We start from the raw sequence: 18,586 nt of genomic DNA on the forward strand, positions 1-18,586 counted from the left end.
ACCAGGGAATGGCTAACTAAACTGGTACATAAAAGCAATGGAATATTATTGTGCTATGATTGTGAATGATTTATACAAGAAACAATGTATAAACTCATCTACACTGAAGCAGAACCAAGCAAACACCATGCACAATAATCGTAACAATTCAAAAGGAAAGAACACCAAACACAGCAACACACTCCTTTGTGGAAACTGAAGGGTCACCAGGTACACATTATAAATGTTTTCAGATTTTTTTCAGTATGTTAATTAATTGCACTAATTTTTTTTCCCTTTATGTTATAGTAGATGACTTTTTGGTGGGGGAAGAATACTTGAGATAACTATGACATAAGATGACATATCAAATACCATTCAAAAATTTTTTTAAAAAGGACACCCAGGTGGTGCAGTGAATAAAGCACTGGCTGGAGTCAGGAGGACCTGAATTCAAATCTGAACTCAGACACTTAATAATTACCTGGCTGTGTGATCTTGGGCAAGTCACTTAACCCCACTGCCTTGCAAAAACAAGTAGTGGTGGTAGAGATGCAAAATGTTATGCACATTTTCATTAGTCATTGTATTATTAATTGACTCAATTATTTCATTAGAAGAGACTTCTCATGGAATTAGACATGTTTATAATGTAAAGACAAAACATCAATAAAATTTTTAAATTAAAAAAAGAAAACATGGAAAAAGAAAAAACTTATGCCTTATTAATCAAACTTCCAAATAATCTTAAAAATAATAAAATTCATCTGGAGAAACATCAAGGGAATAGTTAAAAAATGTGAAGCATTATCAGTTCTCAAAACAATTTGGTATTGGGTAAGAAATCGAGATTAAATAATGGAACAAATTAGGCATAAAATACACAAAAGCAAATAAGTAAACCAATGGTTGATAAAACCAAAAATTAAATTTATTAAGACAGAAATTCACTATTCAACAAAAACATGTGGAAAAATTGAAAATAGTCTGGAAGAAGACTAACAATATCTCAAACCACATACCAAGATAAGTTCAAAATGAATACATGATTTAGATTTAGAGGGGGACATCATAAGTAAATTAGAGTAGTATAAAAGATCTATGGATAGGGAAAGGAGTTTATAACTAGTTAAGAGGTCAAGGAGCTCACATAGAGTAAAAAATAGAATTGTGATTACATAAAATAAAATTTTTGCACAAACAAAACCAATGCAGCTAAAATCAAAAGAGGAAAAAATTAGGGGAAAAAAATCTTTGCAATATTATTCTCTCAGAGGTCCCAATTGATATCCTAATTGATAACTGATCAAGGAAAAAAGAACAGGCAGGAAGAATCCAAAAATAATAGAAAAAATTCTTTAATAATTCAGTAATGATTAGAAAAATGAAAATCAAAACAACTCTAATAGGTAGCACTTCACATTCATCAGATTGGCCAAGATAATAAAAAAGAAAAATACAAATGCTGGAGGGATGCAGGGAAAACAACTATTTTAATGCATTCTGGATGTAATTATTACAAACTGTCCAACTATTTTGGAAAACATTTGTAGCTATACCCCCCCAAAAATATTAACTTGTGTATGCCCCTTGACCCAACCTGCTATTAGGTCTATAAGCAAAAGAAATCAAAGAAAGAGGAAAAGGATTCAAAGGGACAAAAAAAATTATAGCAGTTCTTTATGTGGTGGCAAAGAACTGGAAACTGAGGACATGCCCATAAATTGAAGAATGGTTGAACAGATTATGGAGTATTACAGCTGCTACTATGCTATAAGAAATGATGATGGGAGTGGTTTCAGGAAAAACCTGGTTAGACTTTTATGAATTAATGCAGTGAAATGAGCAGAACCAGGAAAACAATTTATTTTTATTTTTTAAATTTTATTTAAGGTGATACAGTTAAGTGACTTGCCCAAGGTCACACAGCTAGGTGATTATTAAGTGTCTGAGGCCAAATTTGAACTCAGATTCTCCTGATTTCAGGGCCAGCATTCTATCCACTGTGCCACCGAGTTTCCCCTCAGGAAAACAATTTTTATAATAACAATGTAAAAATAATCAACTTTGAAATACCTAGGAACTTTAATCACACAATGACCAAAAGAATTCCAAAGGACTGATGATGAAACATACTATCATGCTCCACATGTTAATGGATTAATGTTAATGGATTCAAAATACCAATTGAAGTCCTTTCTTTTTTCCTTTTCTTGATTTCTTTCTCCATGACTAATACAGAAAATTTTTTCTGCATGACTATACATATACATTATATATGTAATGAATTTTGTTTTTCTTGCTTATTTAAAAGTGGGGGAGAGGGAAAGAATTCAGAATTGAAAATAAATTTTTTTTTAAAGTGCGGGATGGGGAAAAGGCTATTGTGAAGTAAAATGCGTTGCAGTCCTGAACAATAGCTGTGCTTGTGTGAATGGAGAGAAAAGTAAGAGATTTTTTGAAAGTAGAAATGACAAAATTTAGTAAGTGTTTAATCAATGCTGTAGAATTAAACTGAATTGACTATATTGACAATTGATTCTGATATAATGGTACATTAATGACCAGTTGCTTCTTGTTTTAAAATGTAATCAAATTTGTGTGTGTGTGTGTGTGTGTGTGTGTGTGTGTGTGTGTGTGCTGTCATCTGGTATACACTATGCCCAGGACATTATGGCTTCTTTCTGTTAGAAAACACCTAATTAATTAATAAATTTTTGGTCTCTTTCATCTCTCAAATCTAAAACATATTCTCCAAAAAGGTTTTTTGCTATCCTCCCTTGCATGCATTATCATGTGGAAGTCACTGAATATCAAAACATTACATTGATTTGGTTTCAATAATGTTGTTAAATACCTCAAAGAATTCCTTGCCTTCTCCATCCTCTACAATAAAGGTTGGTATATAAGCTTCAATTATCTTCATGGTAGTTGTTTTGCCTATATTCATCATCAATATTGCAAGTTGAGATTACCAGGGTATCCCATGAAATGATAGTTTGTTACCTTTGAAAGCACTTGTTTCTCCAGCATTTGTTTCTGCAAGAACCTGAAAACAAGCTTTCTATTTAGTGGTTACTTTCCTTTATTTTCATCAGGTCTATCAATTAAAAAAATTATATTGATGTGGGTCATTTCTTCTAAGTATATGCCAATTAATTATACAGTAGAAAGAACTCATAATTTGGAATAGTAACAATTAACATTATACTGACTATCTAAAAATCATGATTTTTAGCACCCACTTTCTCCATTTCTTCCATTTAACAACCTTAACCAGAGAAGGCAGCCACAGGATGAGTTCATTTTAAAATTCTCTTATGTGCAATGTACCACGGTCAAATAATTAATCACTTAGAGACCACCCTATTATTTTTCTTTTTAGGTTTTTGCAAGGCAAATGGGGTTAAGTGGCTTGCCTAAGGCCACACAGCTAGGTAATTATTAAGTGTCTGAGACCGGATTTGAACCCAGGTACTCTTGACTCCAGGGCCGGTGCTTTATCCACTGTGCCACCTAGCCGCCCCTGAGACCACCCTATTATTAATAAATCTATTGATTCTTAGTATGGTTGGTCCCAACATAGTGTGTCAATAGGATCAACTGCCTTTCTAACATGGTAAAACTTGGAAAAATTCACACTCAAGCTGAAGAGCCTTCAAGAACTCAGGGAAACCAGTGAGAATAGGACTTTGCAGAGTGTATACTAGTAGGAAATATATTAATATTCCCAGCTCAACTCTGACCAGTTTAATAAGTAAAGCAAGTAAATACTTCTAGAGATATAATACAAAATCTCTTTAAAGAAATAAAGAATAATTTAAATAATTGGAGGGATAATCAAGTGCACATGGCTGGACTGTGCCAATATAATAATCTAAACTTAATTACAGACAATGTCATACTTATCAAATTACCCTAGGGATATTTGTAAGTAGAGAGTTACTTAACTTTTTTGTGTGTTAACAATGCCTTTGGAAGTCTGATGAAGCCTATGGATCCTTTCTCACAATGATGTGTTTAAATTCATAAAAAACAAAGAATTAGAAAGGAAATCAAAAGTTAGTGAAAATAAAGATATATTTTTTTCTCATATAAGTACATAGACCCCCTTGACATCAATAAGGACCTGTTCTTACAGAGTAAGATAGAATTAACAAAATTGATTTGGAGGAGCAAAAGAGAATCTGAAAGGAAATAATGAAGCCAACGAGCATTTATCAAGGATCTACTATGACTGTGCTAAATATTTGGTTAAGTACAAATAGAAACAGTCCCTGCCATCAAAGAGTTCACAACATGCAAACAACAAACAAGACAGATACAGATACATTAAAAATAATCTGAGAGGTCACTAACATTAAGGAGGACTGGAAAAGACTTCTTGTAAAAGGTGATATTTCAGCTGAGATTCTCAAAGAAGCCAAGGGAGCCAGGAGGGGGGGGGGGGAAGTATAACTGGAGAGAAAATAATTATTCTACAAAGCAGTATTCATTAAAAAACAAAACAAAACTGGGGGGGGGACACACCGAGCTAAGATGGTGGCATAAGAACAGCCTTTCCTAGAAGCTCTCTCCAAAATATTCCGAAAACCTTAAAATTATGGTTTTTAACTAAATTTTCAAGAGACAGAACCCACAGAAAGATCCAGTGAGGCAATTCTCTAGCCCAGGATAACCTGGAAGATCTTGGGAAAGCTCTGTTCCATGGGGGTGGAAGGGGCAGCAGCACAGCTAGGAATATCATCAAGCCAGAGCAAAGGAACTCCATTCTTCTGAGAACAGCCCACTGGGTGCCTGGGTCCCAGGGAGTACCAGCTCCCAGCAGCAGAAGCAGTTTCCTGACCTGCACCCCACAGGCACACCAAGCACAACTTGGAAGATCAGCAAGGAAACCTCTATCAGAGCAAGCATGGCTCTCTGAAGCACAGCAGTGACCCTCAGCACAATCCAGATTCCAGGAAACAGAAGCAGGCCCACAGAGCCGCTCAGCAGGGAGCCAGCCACCTGGCAGCTTCTTCCAGAGCACTCAGACCACAGAAAATAAGGGAGTAGGGGGGAGACTGTCAAGGGCCTCTGACCCTGGGACAGGACTCTTGTGCTTTGTTCATATTCAGACCATGGTCACAGTCTAGGAACCCCCCCCTCCCCCATTGCCATAGAGCAGGGATCCTCCTCATAGCTTCAGGGCAGAGAGGTATGCTTGTGGTCATCCACAGATCAAAACACAGATCAGGAGAGCTCAGAGCCTCTCATTAAACCTTGAAGGAACTGAGGTCCTTGCAGGAGTTTCCCAATAATACTCAGAAGCTCAGGAAGCACCCCAAAAATCACAGGTTGGGGAAATGAGTAAAAAAGAAAAAAAAACAACCAAGTAACCTGACCATAGACAATTACTTTGGTCCCATGGAGGATCAATATACATACTTAGAAGATGAGAAAGTTCCAGTTTCTGCATCTAAATCCTCCAAGAAATATAGAAATTGGTCTCAGGCTATTTTAGAGCTCAAAAAAGATTTTGAAAATCAAGTAAGGAAGGTAGAGGAAAAACTGGGAAGAGAAATGAGGGAGATGCAGCAAAAACATGAAAACCAAGTCAGCAGCTTAGTCAAGGAGATACAAAAAAAAAAAAATGCTAAAGAAAATAACATACTAAAAACTACTTTAGGTCAAATGGAAAAAAAAGTTCAAAAAAGTTAATGAGGAGAAAAATACCTGAAATAACAGAACTGGCCAGATGGAAAAGGAGAGAAGAAAGCTCTCTGAAGAAAACAAATCTTTCAAATGTAGAATGGAGCTAAAGGAAGCTGATGACTTTGTGAGGAATCAAGACCCAATAAAATAATACCAAAAGAATGAAAAACTAGAAGAAAATGTGAAGTATCTCATTGAAAAAAAAACAAGGGATATGGAAAACAGAACTAGGAAAGACAATTTAAAAATTACTGACTTATGTAAAAGTCATGATCAGGAGAAGAACTCTGACTTCATTTTTAAAGAATTTCTATAGGAAAATTATCCTGATATCCTAGAAGCAGAGGGCAAAACAGAAATTGAGAGAATCCTACGATTGCCTACTGAAAGAGATAAAAAAAAAATAATCCCCAGGAATATTATAGCCAAGTTCCAGAACCCCCAAGTCAAAGAGACAAACAGCAAGAACAAAACAACTCAAATATCATGGAGCTGCAGTCAGGATCACACAGGATTTAGCAGCATCCACAATGCATAATAAGGGCTCATAGGGCTTGGAATATAATATTCTGGAAGGCAAAAGAGCTTGGAATGCAACTGAGAATCAACTACCCAGCAAAACTGAACATCCTCTTCCAGGGGAAAAGATGGACTTTTTTTTTTTTAAGGTTTTTGCAAGGCAAACGAAGTTAAGTGGTTTGGCCAAGGCCACACAGCTAGGTAATTATTAAGTGTCTAAGACTGGATTTGAATCCAGGTACTCCTGACTCCAGGGCCAGTGCTTTATCCACTACGCCACGTAGCTGCCCCGAAAAGATGGACTTTCATGAAACAGGGGAATTTCAAATGTTCCTGTTGAAACAGCCAGAGCTGAACAAAAAGTCTGATCTTCAAGTACAGGACTCAGATGAAGCATAGAGAGGGTGGACAAGAAGAGTAAATTATGAGAGAGTTAATGACAATGAATTGTGTGCATTTCTGCATGGGAAGATGATACTGATAATACTCATTAACCTTTTCATTTATTAGAGCAGTTAGAAGGAGCTTATATAGAAAGGACACAGGAGGGAGCTGAATATGAAGGTATTTTTTAAAATGGATTCACTGGGTGAAAAGGAAATATACTGGGAAAAAGGAAAGGAAAAGTAGAACAGACTAAGATATTTCATGTAAAAGAGTTAAGAAATAACTTTTGCATTGGTATGGAAGGGGGAAGGTGAGGGGGATTGAGGGAGCGTTCATTCTCAACAGAAATAGCTCAGAAAGGAAACAATATATATATATACTTAATAGGGCATAGAAATCTAGAAGAAAAAGGAGAGAAGGGGCAGCTACGTGGCGTAGTGGATAAAGCACTGGCCCTGAGTACCTGGGTTCAAATCCAGTCTCAGACACTTAATAATTACCTAGCTGTGTGGCCTTGGGCAAGCCACTTAACCCCATTTGCCTTGCAAAAACCTAAAAAAAAAAAAAAAGAGAGAGAGAGAGAAAAGGGATGGGAGAAAGGGGAGACAAGGGAAGGGGGGGGAATGTAGGGGACAGAGGAGAGGGTAGACAAATATAACACATTGTCTTTTTTACTTTTTGCAAGGTGATGGAATTGGATTGCCAGTCTGGGATTCGAGGGGCTGGGTGGTTGCTGGGTGTCTGGGGGAAACGTAGGCTTGGGGACTCTTGGCCCCAGGGCTGGTGCTCTGTCCACTGTTCCACTTGGCTGTTCAAAAGCACATTTTTGAAGAGAAACAAAGTGAAAGAAAAGAGAAAATATAATAACTGGTAGTGGGGAGAAATGAATGGAGGGAATTACAAGCAGGAACAGCAAAAATATGTGGAAAATATGTGGGAAAATGTGGAAATTACAAGCAGCAACAGCAAAAATATGTGGGAAAAACATGGAAGTAACTTCTCTGATGGACTTATGATAAAGAATGTGACCCACCCAAGACAGAGCTGATGGTATCCGAACACAGACTGAAGCACATTTTTTTTTCTCTTTCACTTTATTTCTTGGGAGGTTTTTTATTTTTGTGGGGGGAGGGGGGATTATGTTTACTCTTACAAGACAATTTTTAGTAATGTGTAAATAAAAAAAAAAAAGAAGTGGAAAAACCCCAACTATTTGATAGTGGTTTTAAAAAAGAAAACCAAAAAGTGGATGATGAATGGAAAAAAACTAAAATAAGAAACTGGAGACTTGCAATTAACATGAAAAGTTGTAGAGCTTAGCTATCTCACATATTGCCAAATACGTATTTGAAAAGGACTCCAATACAAGGATAAAGAAACCCTAAGAGAAACAAAAGTTCCTCCATTCAGGCCAAAACCACCCAAAAAGACTAGAGACTGGGACAAATATAACAGGTAAGTAAGCCTTATATCAGATAAATATGTCTAAAGCCTCCAGAATGAGGGAAGTCCTGGTAAATGGGATAGCAAATATTGAAAAGGGGCCAGGACAGAGGCCAGCACAAAATCCAGTAAACAGCCTGAAAGAAGGAAGAGACTGGGACAGACAGAGGATACACCAGAGAAGCCAATAAATCATTCTAAAGATGAGGACAGGGATACTCCAATGTATAAATACATTTTCAAATGCATAAAATAAATTTTTTTTAAAAAGATGTAGCACAAAAGTTATGAAGGGTTAGTGAAAATAAAGATATCATTTTTTCCCCAAAAAAAGTCTGCCACCCAGAGGACTAAGAAGTGCTGCTCCCATAGGTGAATGCAGAGGGGAGAAAAGTGCCAATCTGTACACTCCTCAGAGCACAGAAACAAGCCCATCTCAGGAGCGGGCACTTTTGCCAGGAACTTTGTGAGATCAAAGGATCACAGAATTATAGATATGGATCTGAAAGATATCTTAGAGACCATTAAGTCTATCTAACAAATAAGTAAACTGAGGTCCAAAGAAATTAAGTGTCTTCAAACCAAAGTACTCCTTATCAGAGCTATTACTGGGGATAAAATAACAACCCCTTTTATTCTTTTTGCAAAGAGGAAACAAGGGTCAGGATGAGGATGGTGACATTGCACCAGGATACTGAGAAGACTGAGCCTGAAGGTGGGGCCTAGCACCAACCATTCTAGTAACATATAAACTACAGAAGAGACAGGACAAAGTCATCCAAGAGTGCCAGATAGAATGGAGCATGATCCAGACCCGAAGTCCTAAGACTAAGACTTGAGACAGGAAAAATTATATGGGTTATGAACTCAAGAAGGAAACCCAGAAGGAATTATTTCCACAAGTACAAGCAAAAACTGCAGTGTAAAGAGCACCAGCCCTGGAGTCAGGAGGACCTGAGTTCAAATCTGACCTCAGACAATAACTGCCTAGCTGTGTGACCATGGGCAAGTCACTCTTAATCCCACTGCTTAAATAAATAAAATTAAAAAATAAAAAATAGAAACTCAGGAGAAAAAAAGATTTTGACAGAAAGATAAGAGTGCCTGGAAGAAATGAAACAAGGGATTAAAAAATCAATTACAATTTCCAAGGAAAAAATTGGAAAGAGAATAAATAGCTTAAAACCAAAGATAAAATCCTGATTTAAGCAATGAATTCTCTGAAAAATACAACTCATTAGATAACAAGAAATATTAAAATAAAAATTAAAAATATTAAAAATGTAAAAAATCAGAAAAATGTAAAAATAACTGGTTCCTACAGCACATGAGGGCCTCAAACAGGCTGGGTTTTTTTTTTCCCCTTAAGAGGCAAGGCAGCTGTTCTTGAGGTTCAATTGGTCCAATGATCTAAGATTTGAGTCAATATTGTGGCTTCCTTGGTTGCTAACCTATATAAAAGAGGCTAAATCAACTAGGATTTCATTCCCTGAACCTTACATTTTTTTTGAAATGTTCTATTTTTATTCCAAAATTAACAAACACCAAATAAAATTAGCATTTCCAAATGCTAAATAGAACAGAACAAGAGGGCTATATATAAAACTATGGATCTCTGCTAAGTATAGCTTCCTTTTCATTTTAAGTATATAAATCTGTCCTATTTAATTGTATATCAATTCTGTTCTCCCTATGCATTCTTTTAAAATTTTTTCAATGATTCCCTTTCATTTACTTTAGGGCAACACTATTGCCAGCCACCCCCTTCTCCTCCCATCATCCACAAATGGAAAAATTACCATAACAAAAGTACCTAATCAAACAAAATAAATTCTGTACCTTAAGTCCATCACCTCTGTCAGGAGGTAGGTAGCAAGCTTCATCTTTGAAAAGTGGTTGGTCACTGTACTCATCAGAGTTCTTAAATCTTTCAAAGTTGTCCTTTACAATGTTGTAATTGTATAAATTGGTCTCCTTGTTCTGCTCACTGCACTTTGTATAGTTTCTTAAAGTCTCTTCAGATTTCTCTGAAACCAACACGTTAGTCACTTTTTACAACAAAATAGTATTATATTACATTCATATACCATAATTTATTCAGCCATTCCCCAATTGATAAGGATCCCCCCTTAGTTTTCAGTTATCTGCTACTATTAAAAAGTACTATAGTATATTCTGCTTTCTTTGATTTCTTTGGGGATCTAACAAAGAACTTTAATTTACATCTGTTAAACAAATAATACCTACAGAACACAAGGGCTGTTTCTTTAAATGTTATCTAATTTTATTGCTATTCCCTGTATTTTTTAACTTTGAACTTAACAAATGCCAAGTAAAATCAGCATATACATGAACCTATCTCCATATGAAAAGAAAAAATTTTGTACTTGAAGTAGTCTCTGTTATCTATGGTTTATTTTACTCTTTAAGTAAACTTCTAGGTTTATATGTCACTTTATCTGGATTTATCATCTACCTATGTCTAACTACTCTTTCTCAGTTTCTTTTGCTGGATCTTTATCCAGGTCTGGCCATCATTAATGGCTAACCAGAAGAAATCCTTATAAAGATTTGTTACTACCTATACTAGAGACTGATCCTTGTAACAATATTGGAATATAAATGTATATTGTGCCTTCAGTCAGGTAAAAGCACCAAACCAAACTCTTAAGTAAGATAGAAAATAAAATATGGTAAAGGAACTTGTGTTAGGATCATCTATATTCCCACATAATTCCAAATCAAACCAAACATTGGAACTTTTTTTAAAATTTATTCTGCCATCATTTGCTAAGTTAGTAGATAGTCTCATTCTATACATTTCTAATTATTTAATTTTTGTCCATCTGGTTATTTCTCTTTTTCTGCTCAATCCTTCCTTGTCTTCCAAACTTCTACCCTAATTCCGGAAATAAATTAAATCAAAATTATGAAATCATGTTAATGCCAACAGAAATTTAAACCTTTGTTTCTCTTCCATCATCAGAAGCAATGCTATTATTTGTCTAGCGTAGCATTATGTGCAGGTAAATGCCATTTTAAAGTATGAAATCATGATACCTGCTAAAATATGTACTATAATAACCTCTGCTGATGTGAAAGAAAGGTTGCCACAAGATAGTTTTGCTATCAACAACTTTGTTACTAGACCCACAACACAGTCTGAATTTTAAGACATTAGAAAGGTAAAAGCTACAGTATTAAAAAAAAAATCATTAAGCACTAACTGAAATATAAATGTGACCAATATAAATGTTCTTAATGTTCTCATTCTCCTATTATAAAGGGATGAAAAATTATTTGGTAACTAAGTGTCAACTTCTTGGAATTATACTACTAATCAATATAGATTCAATCTGTGAAAAGTATAATTTCTACTGGTATCTCTGCCATGTGGACTGGGCTGTTTTTTTTCCCCTGAAAGGTAGGAAAGCTATCTCTGAGACTTGGTTGGAACAGGAGACTAAGAATCAAGCAGCTGACACAAGCTCCTGGTCATGTGAGGCAAAAAAGGAAAGAGTACCTTTCACACTTGAAGATGCCTTTTTGTCCTGTGAGTTGATATGATTTGCTGGTCACACTTGTTTTCATATAGTAACAAGGGAAAAAGAATACATGAACCAAGATTGTATCCTTGTGTAGGCTTCTCATGCTAACAATTTATAACCTTCTTTTCTTGGATGGTCTACTAGCATCTTATTTCATACCAATCCAAAACTTCAATCATCAGATTAGCCTAAATCAAATTTGGTCCAAAATATTTGACATTATTCAACAGGATTGAATTAAGATAAGTTTGTGGTGTTTCCTTTATTGAAGCAGAAGGAAATATGATGGAAATAGAGTTGCCCCATGTGGAATGGAATGGGAGGGTACTCCTCTACATGTTCCAATGGGTGACATGGAAGAAAAAGAGATTGGCATGGCCATTATTACCTCTTCTTATCATCAATGGTCCTAGATGCCCAGCACCAGGAAAATGGAAACAAACTGTGTATAATGAGGTAGTTCTTATTTTTTTAAGGATTTCGCCTTGAATATAGAGGGCTTGCTTATGAATTTAGCAACTCTCAGGTACAATGGATCACACAGAGCCTGAGAATTCCATCTATTTAGGCAAAATATATTCAAATATCCTCAAGATAAAAACAAATAAACCCCAACAAGAAGACAAAAGGCCATCAACAAGGAGATTCTCTGGGATTTTAGTAGTTCTCTGCTTTTATTCTGTTTTTAATCCAAAGGACCCAAAAGCTGAATCCCAAAGCAATCCACTGGGTGGCAAAGTTAAGTCAAATTTCCCCTTCTCTCTCTCTCTCTCTCTCTCTCTCTCCCCCCCTTCCCCCCTCTGCTTCCTTGTTTAAAGCAATTCAATAGGTATTATAAGGGTGTAAGGAGTTAAACTTCCCCTCCCCAGTTCTACCACAACAATAACAGAGTAAATTAAAAAGGGAATGTAAATGGGAGCTGGAATGACAGGTTATAGACAAATATGGTCCTTGACCCAGAGGTCCCTGCTGGATAATTTGTGAAATGCTGCTAAAATTAGAGTATAAGGGGAGAAAAAAGGAAGAATGAAGCAGAAAAATAGATAAGGATTGGGAATCAATGATGTTAAGAAAGTTGCAAACTGGGGCAGCTGGGTGGGGGCAGTGGATAGAGCACCTGCCCTGGAGTTAGGAGGACCTGAGTTCAAATTAGACACTTAATAATTACCTAGCTATGTGACCTTGGGCAAGTCACTTAACCCCACTGCCTTAAATAAATTTTTTAAAAAAAGAAAAAGAAGAAAGCATCAAACTTAATCCTGCCTCCTTCTTTCCCTTCCTCCTCCATAGCAGAGTGAGGCTTTTACCACTAAACAACTTGAGAGGTTCAGAAAAGTTTAAACATTCTAATGAGTCATTGGAACAATGGCTATTTGGAGTGTAACGTAATGTAATGCTGCCAAATCCTTGCCAGTTGAAGTTTGACTGGCTTAAAAATTCACTGAAAACTTTTGCAAAGCCAGTTAAATCACTTAGAAGCAGAGATGAAGATTGTCTTTTGTTCTTTTTTTAGCCAAATAACCTGTACCTATCTGCCCCCCCCTAAAAATGAGCTCCTATTGAAGTTGATTCCCTCATGATGGTCTGTAAAGAGGTAGTAAAATTCTTAAAAGAGAATTCTTTGATAGATTATCTCTGGATGCTCCCTATAGTCTACTACACCCTATAACAAGCCAAACCAGCAGGAAGTTAGATCCCTCCTCTGAGGTGAAATATACCCCTCCCTCTTCTCCTTCCCCAGTGGCATAAAGCTTTGAAAAGCATGGGCAAAATAGATACAGAAATGAAAGCACAAGATCGGAACAGTTAACAATGGCCGGCAGGACACAAATGGCTGCCGGTGCAAATAGGTTCTCTGGAAAAAAAGACAAGAAGCAACAACACCTATATATCATCATGATACATTAAATGGAATTCCAAAGCAGGGTTTGGGTTATGGATGCTGAAATAGTTGATAAGCAGATAATGACTGATATATTAGATACTAGTTAAACTGCTGTAATTTCCAGTATCAGGGATGAAAACATTCTTCAGCCTCAACTAAATCTAAAGAATTTTCCAAATTCTCCACCCCACCTGAATATCAGCAATCAAACTATTTGCAAAGAGAGCAGCTAGATAGTGCTGTGGCCCTGGAGTCAGGAGGACCTGAGTTCAAATCTGAACTCAAACACTTAATAATTACCTAGCTGTGTGACCTTGAGCAAGTCACTTAACCCCACTGCCTGGCAAAAACAAAAACAAAATTATTTGCAAGGTTCCATCAGGGAACTGCAGTTTCCATGGGAGGCCATAGAGAGCAGACCATCAAGGGAAGGACAATCATAAGCTCTTGGAAATAGTACTCAGGGGTTGCTGCAAGCATGTAGGACCAATGAAAACTCTTAGTATTTTTTTTTAAACCAAGCCCTTCAGTGTAGTTAATACTAAACCATGTACTAGATCCTACAAGGGGTTTTGTAAAGGCTAATTCCTCCCTAGTGATAGAGAGTAAGGAGGTCTGAGTACTTTGCTTATACCAACTCCACTTACAACAACTGTATGTATTAAATGGTACTTGGCAGCACAAAGTGGGATGTTGGGAGCTCAAGAAAGTTGTCTCACCCATAACTGCAGTCTATCAATGTAGAAGAAAAGTAGGCCAGTCTTGAGTAAACGATATGGGGCTGCTTATGTCCCAAATGATCTTTTTTCCCCCTAATTTGTGGCTAAAAGTTAGGAGGAATTCACTTTTATGTGGAAAACAATCCAGCATAACTTTACCATCCCACCCCAGGGCTATCAGGATTCTCTCTCATACTACCATGCTACCATAATCTGGTGGGTAACAATTGGAAAAATTCTTCTCTTCCTGAAAACATAGCCCAATACAACATCAATGACATAATGGGGACTGGAAAGACCTCAAATGATGCTAGAACAATACCTATACTCATTTTCCTGCCAATACTCAAAGATTTAATGAATTCTAAAGTTTCAGAGAACCCACTTTCCACATGGATCTATTAAGGGCCCCCATTTACTCAGTTACATGTAAGTCTGCCTTTTTTGAATTCGCCCCTAAACAGGCTACAACCCTAGAAGAAGTAAAGCAGGCCATCTAGCAATCTCCTCCTCTTGGCTCTTTCTCCTAAGAATGGCCAGATCAAAGTTCTATTAAGGTTTTGGAATTTCTAACTCCCCTAAAAGTGGTCAAAGAGGCCATCTGCTATATTCCATTTTAAAAGAAAAATGATACAAAATTCTACCCCTGTTCACCTCTTACTGAGGTTTAGTTGTGACTAAAGAAATGAAATAGGGTCATACCATCAATCTTCATCCATTTTCCTGTTATAAATAGGGTAGTGCAAGATGTGATGCAGAGAAAGAAGTTCTAAAATTTGAGTCCTAAGACCTGAGTTTGAATCCTGGCTCTGTCACTTACTATGTGATCCTGGGCCTCAATTTTCTCATATGGAAAATGAAGAGTTGTGGATGCTTTCCAGTTGTTGCTTTCTGATCATGGGATTCTACATGTCGGTGTTCCTCTGATAAGATGGATAGGCTATGGCAATACTCTACTGTTACATTGATCACACTTATCTGGCTTCCTTCACAAACAGACTTCAACTCCACAGGAGGCAAAGGCCTTCTATTTCAGCCCCAATAACCTGACTTTTCCCCCATACTTGACCTTTGTCTATTAGAACCTGGACTCTGACTAAGGCTGCTTTACCCGATTCATTTACAGCCATGTTCACTATAAAAGGGGGCATGCTTAATAGGAATTCAATCATTAATCATGTAACATGTAGTACTGTGATCCGATTAAGCTATCTTGGTATGCTGAGCTTTAAACTGCATGACTGACACTTGAAAGAGATTTGAGTGATAGACTGGAAATGATCTTTATCTACACTGATTCCTGGGCAGTGGCTATGTGTCTGGCTAAGTGATTTGAGACCAAGAGAGAAAATATCTGGAAAATCAAAAGTTCTACTATTTAGTGTCAAGACCAAAGGAAGAATGTCTTCTGCTACATGTAATTATTCATGGAGCATTTCATCATCTGACAGAGACATCATCTGACCTTTACTGAGATAAATAACTAGGCTGATGGTCATATGAGGATGGTACAAGGTAGGGAATGGGTTCATTGCCAATATGGACACATGAGTAGTGATACCAAGTTTTGGTAGGCTGAGAACTCTATGATTCCCTAAAGAATAAAGCAGCTATTTCTACCTAACTACATTCCTTCTGGGAATCCCACTCACCGACAACTAGCAAATTGGCCCTGTTCTCCTATCTCAGGGCAAGAGGTTTACCTCATCATTCCTCTAATTAATGGAGTCAGATATCCTATCTCTGACACCAAGCCTTTCCCCAGGGGTGATCAGAACAACTCCTTTCCAGAAAGAGCTTGGGAAATTAAAGGGCTAACAGTGTATTACTTTCTAACAACACAAGGGAGGCAAAACTGCCTGCACCAAAGCAATCTTGAGTCCTGGATTAAGTAAGGCAAGACAAACACCTTACCAAATACCCTCTGATAACTAGAAAATACATCAGACTAAATTCTGATCAGGATGTTTGTTGTTGTTATTTTTAAATCTCAGTAATTTTTCTATGCCAGATCAGGTTAGGGAGACAAAGAAGCTCATGGACATTCTGGATGAGATCTGTTCAGAAGCATATCACATAGAGAGCATTCCAGCACCCACCATGTCAGGAACCACCAGGCAGGAAGAAATATCAAGGGATCTGTGAACTAGTAGAGGGAACAGGAACAGAAACAGGTGATATCTAGCAGCTGTCACCCACTGTTCTGTGCCTGGGCCACAAATCCAGGAGAGGATAAGGTAGGGACCTGAACTTTCAGCCCAAGCTGAAACAAAGAATAAGTTCAAAAACAATAACTGGGTAGTGGAACCCAGGAAGAGAACAAGGACTCAGTTCTAGCCTCCAGTTCAGGATGAAGTCCACTTACAGCTCAGGATAAAACCCACATAGAAATGAATAGGGTAGGAATCCAAACCAAAGGGAACTCTGCAATTTAGCAGTTCTGAATCTGCAGAGCCTTCTAGTGGCTGAGTCTAGCAGCAGTTTACTAAACTTTCAACAGGGACAAGCCCACAAATCCAAATGTCATTCAGGAACTCGAAGAGTTAACAGAGCAGATTTTGGGGTTTTTTTTTAGGTTTTTGCAAGGCAAATGGGGTTAAGTGGCTTGCCCAAGGCCACACAGCTAGGTAATTATTAAGTGTCTGAGGCTGGATTTGAACCCAGGTACTTCTGACTCCAAGGCCAGTGCTTGATCCACTGCGCCACCTAGCCGCCCCCAGTAAGCAGATTTTAACCTGAATCACATCATTTTGGGAGCTCTACAATATTATATGCACCGACTTAACTGAAAGAAGCAAAAGGATATAGGAGTTGAGAAGCTCAACATAAACATTCCCCACCAAAGGCTACAGATCTCAGACCTAACATAAAGTCCAAAGTCAAAAAAAGGATTTTGAATAGTGAGGAAAAAACTAAAAAGAAAAGCTAGTTCCACAGTAGTGAGCTATTAGAGTAACAGGGAAGTCACGTGACATAAACAATGAATAAGATGATCCCAAAACATCCACAAGCAAAGCTTCAAAATAAAACACAGATTGGGCACAAATCCAACCAGAATTCCTAAATGAGTTTTTAAAAAGACCTAACAGAAATACAAAATCCAAAAGTGGTAGAAGAAAAAATAAGAAAAGAAATGAGAACAGCAGAAGATATAGAAAGAGAATTAACCACTTGGAAGAAGAGGTACAAACTCTTACTCAAGAAAATAACAAATAAAAAAGGGGCAGCTAGGTGGTGCAGTGGATAGAGTACCAGCCCTAGAGTCGGGAGGACTTGAGTTCAAACCCAGCCTCAGACACTTAATAACTGCCTGGCTTTGTGACCATGGGCAAGCCACTTAACCCAATTGCCTTGCCCCCCCCCTCAAAAATTTTTTGAAAAAAATGGCCAAATGGAAGTCAAAGACTCCATGAAACAGCCAGAAATAATAAAACAAAGTGAAAAGACTGGGGGAAAAAAAACCAGTTGAAAATGTGAGACATTGGGGTAGCTAGGTGGTACTGCGGATAGAGCACTGGCCCTGAAGACAGGAGTTCAAACCTGGCCTCAAACAATTAATAATTATCTAGCTGTGTGACCTTGGGCAAGCCACTTAACCCCATTGCCTTGCCAAAAAAAAGAAAGAAAAGAACTTGTGAGATATCTCATAGCAAAAATAACTAATCAAGAGAATAAAGTGAATAAAAATAATTAATTGGACTGCTAAAAAACCATAAATGAACTGTCAAGGAAAAAATAAATCACAGAACCAGATAGATTTATAAGCAAATACTATTAATTCCATTACTATATAAAATTTCTGAAAAAATTCTTCCATTGGCAGAAATATGGTCTTGATATCTAAATGATGCCTAGATCCAAAAGAGAGACAAAAATGAATACAGACCAATATCTTTAATTATCCTTATTAGGGAAAAAATTTTAGATTTCAGCAACATCACAAAGATTATATACTATGATCAGGTTAGATTTATAAAGAAATACAATTCTGATTCGATATTAAGAAAATCATAAAAATAACCTACATATTAGTAACAAAAATAATATGACTGCATCTAGACATTTAGAAAGAGCTTTTGACAAAATTCCTATTGGAAAATGGACCTCTCCTTAAAAAAGAAAAGTAATATCTACCTAAAGCGGCATTATGTAAAACAGGGATAAGTTAGAAAGGCTTTCCACAAAGATCAAGGGTAAAGCAACAATATTAATTGCCATTATTATCCTTCATTAGAGTATCCAAAATGCTAACTCTTTCAAGATAAGAAAAAGAAAGAGGAAATAAACAAAGGTACAAAGGAAACAAATTTAATCATTTTTTGTAGATGATATGATAGATTACTTAGAGAACCCTAAAGAGTCAATTAAAAAAACTAATTGAAACAATTAACTTGAGCAGAGTTGCAGGACAT

General features: G+C 36.9%; 1 protein-coding gene across 3 annotated transcripts in view; it reads right to left on the reverse strand.

The window, feature by feature from the left end:
* FOXK2 (forkhead box K2) overlaps nt 1–18,586 on the reverse strand; it is a 154,132-nt gene that overhangs the window by 99,907 nt on the left and 35,639 nt on the right. Inside the window, exons 1-2 of one of the 3 annotated variants that reach the window (XM_074225208.1) lie at nt 11,546–12,363; nt 9,862–10,049 (exon numbers count right to left, since the gene is read on the reverse strand). The exons of 1 other annotated variant lie outside the window; for it this stretch is intronic. In XM_074225208.1, the coding sequence (XP_074081309.1) occupies nt 9,862–9,935 (74 nt within the window). In that variant the 5' untranslated portion in view covers nt 9,936–10,049; nt 11,546–12,363. Of the gene's footprint in view, nt 1–9,861; nt 12,364–18,586 lie in introns of those variants that run through there. One more of the 3 variants, XM_074225206.1, reaches the window with a different exon arrangement.

The sequence above is a fragment of the Macrotis lagotis genome, chromosome 2 (genome assembly GCF_037893015.1).
Source record: "Macrotis lagotis isolate mMagLag1 chromosome 2, bilby.v1.9.chrom.fasta, whole genome shotgun sequence".
Classification (NCBI taxonomy): domain Eukaryota; kingdom Metazoa; phylum Chordata; class Mammalia; order Peramelemorphia; family Peramelidae; genus Macrotis; species Macrotis lagotis.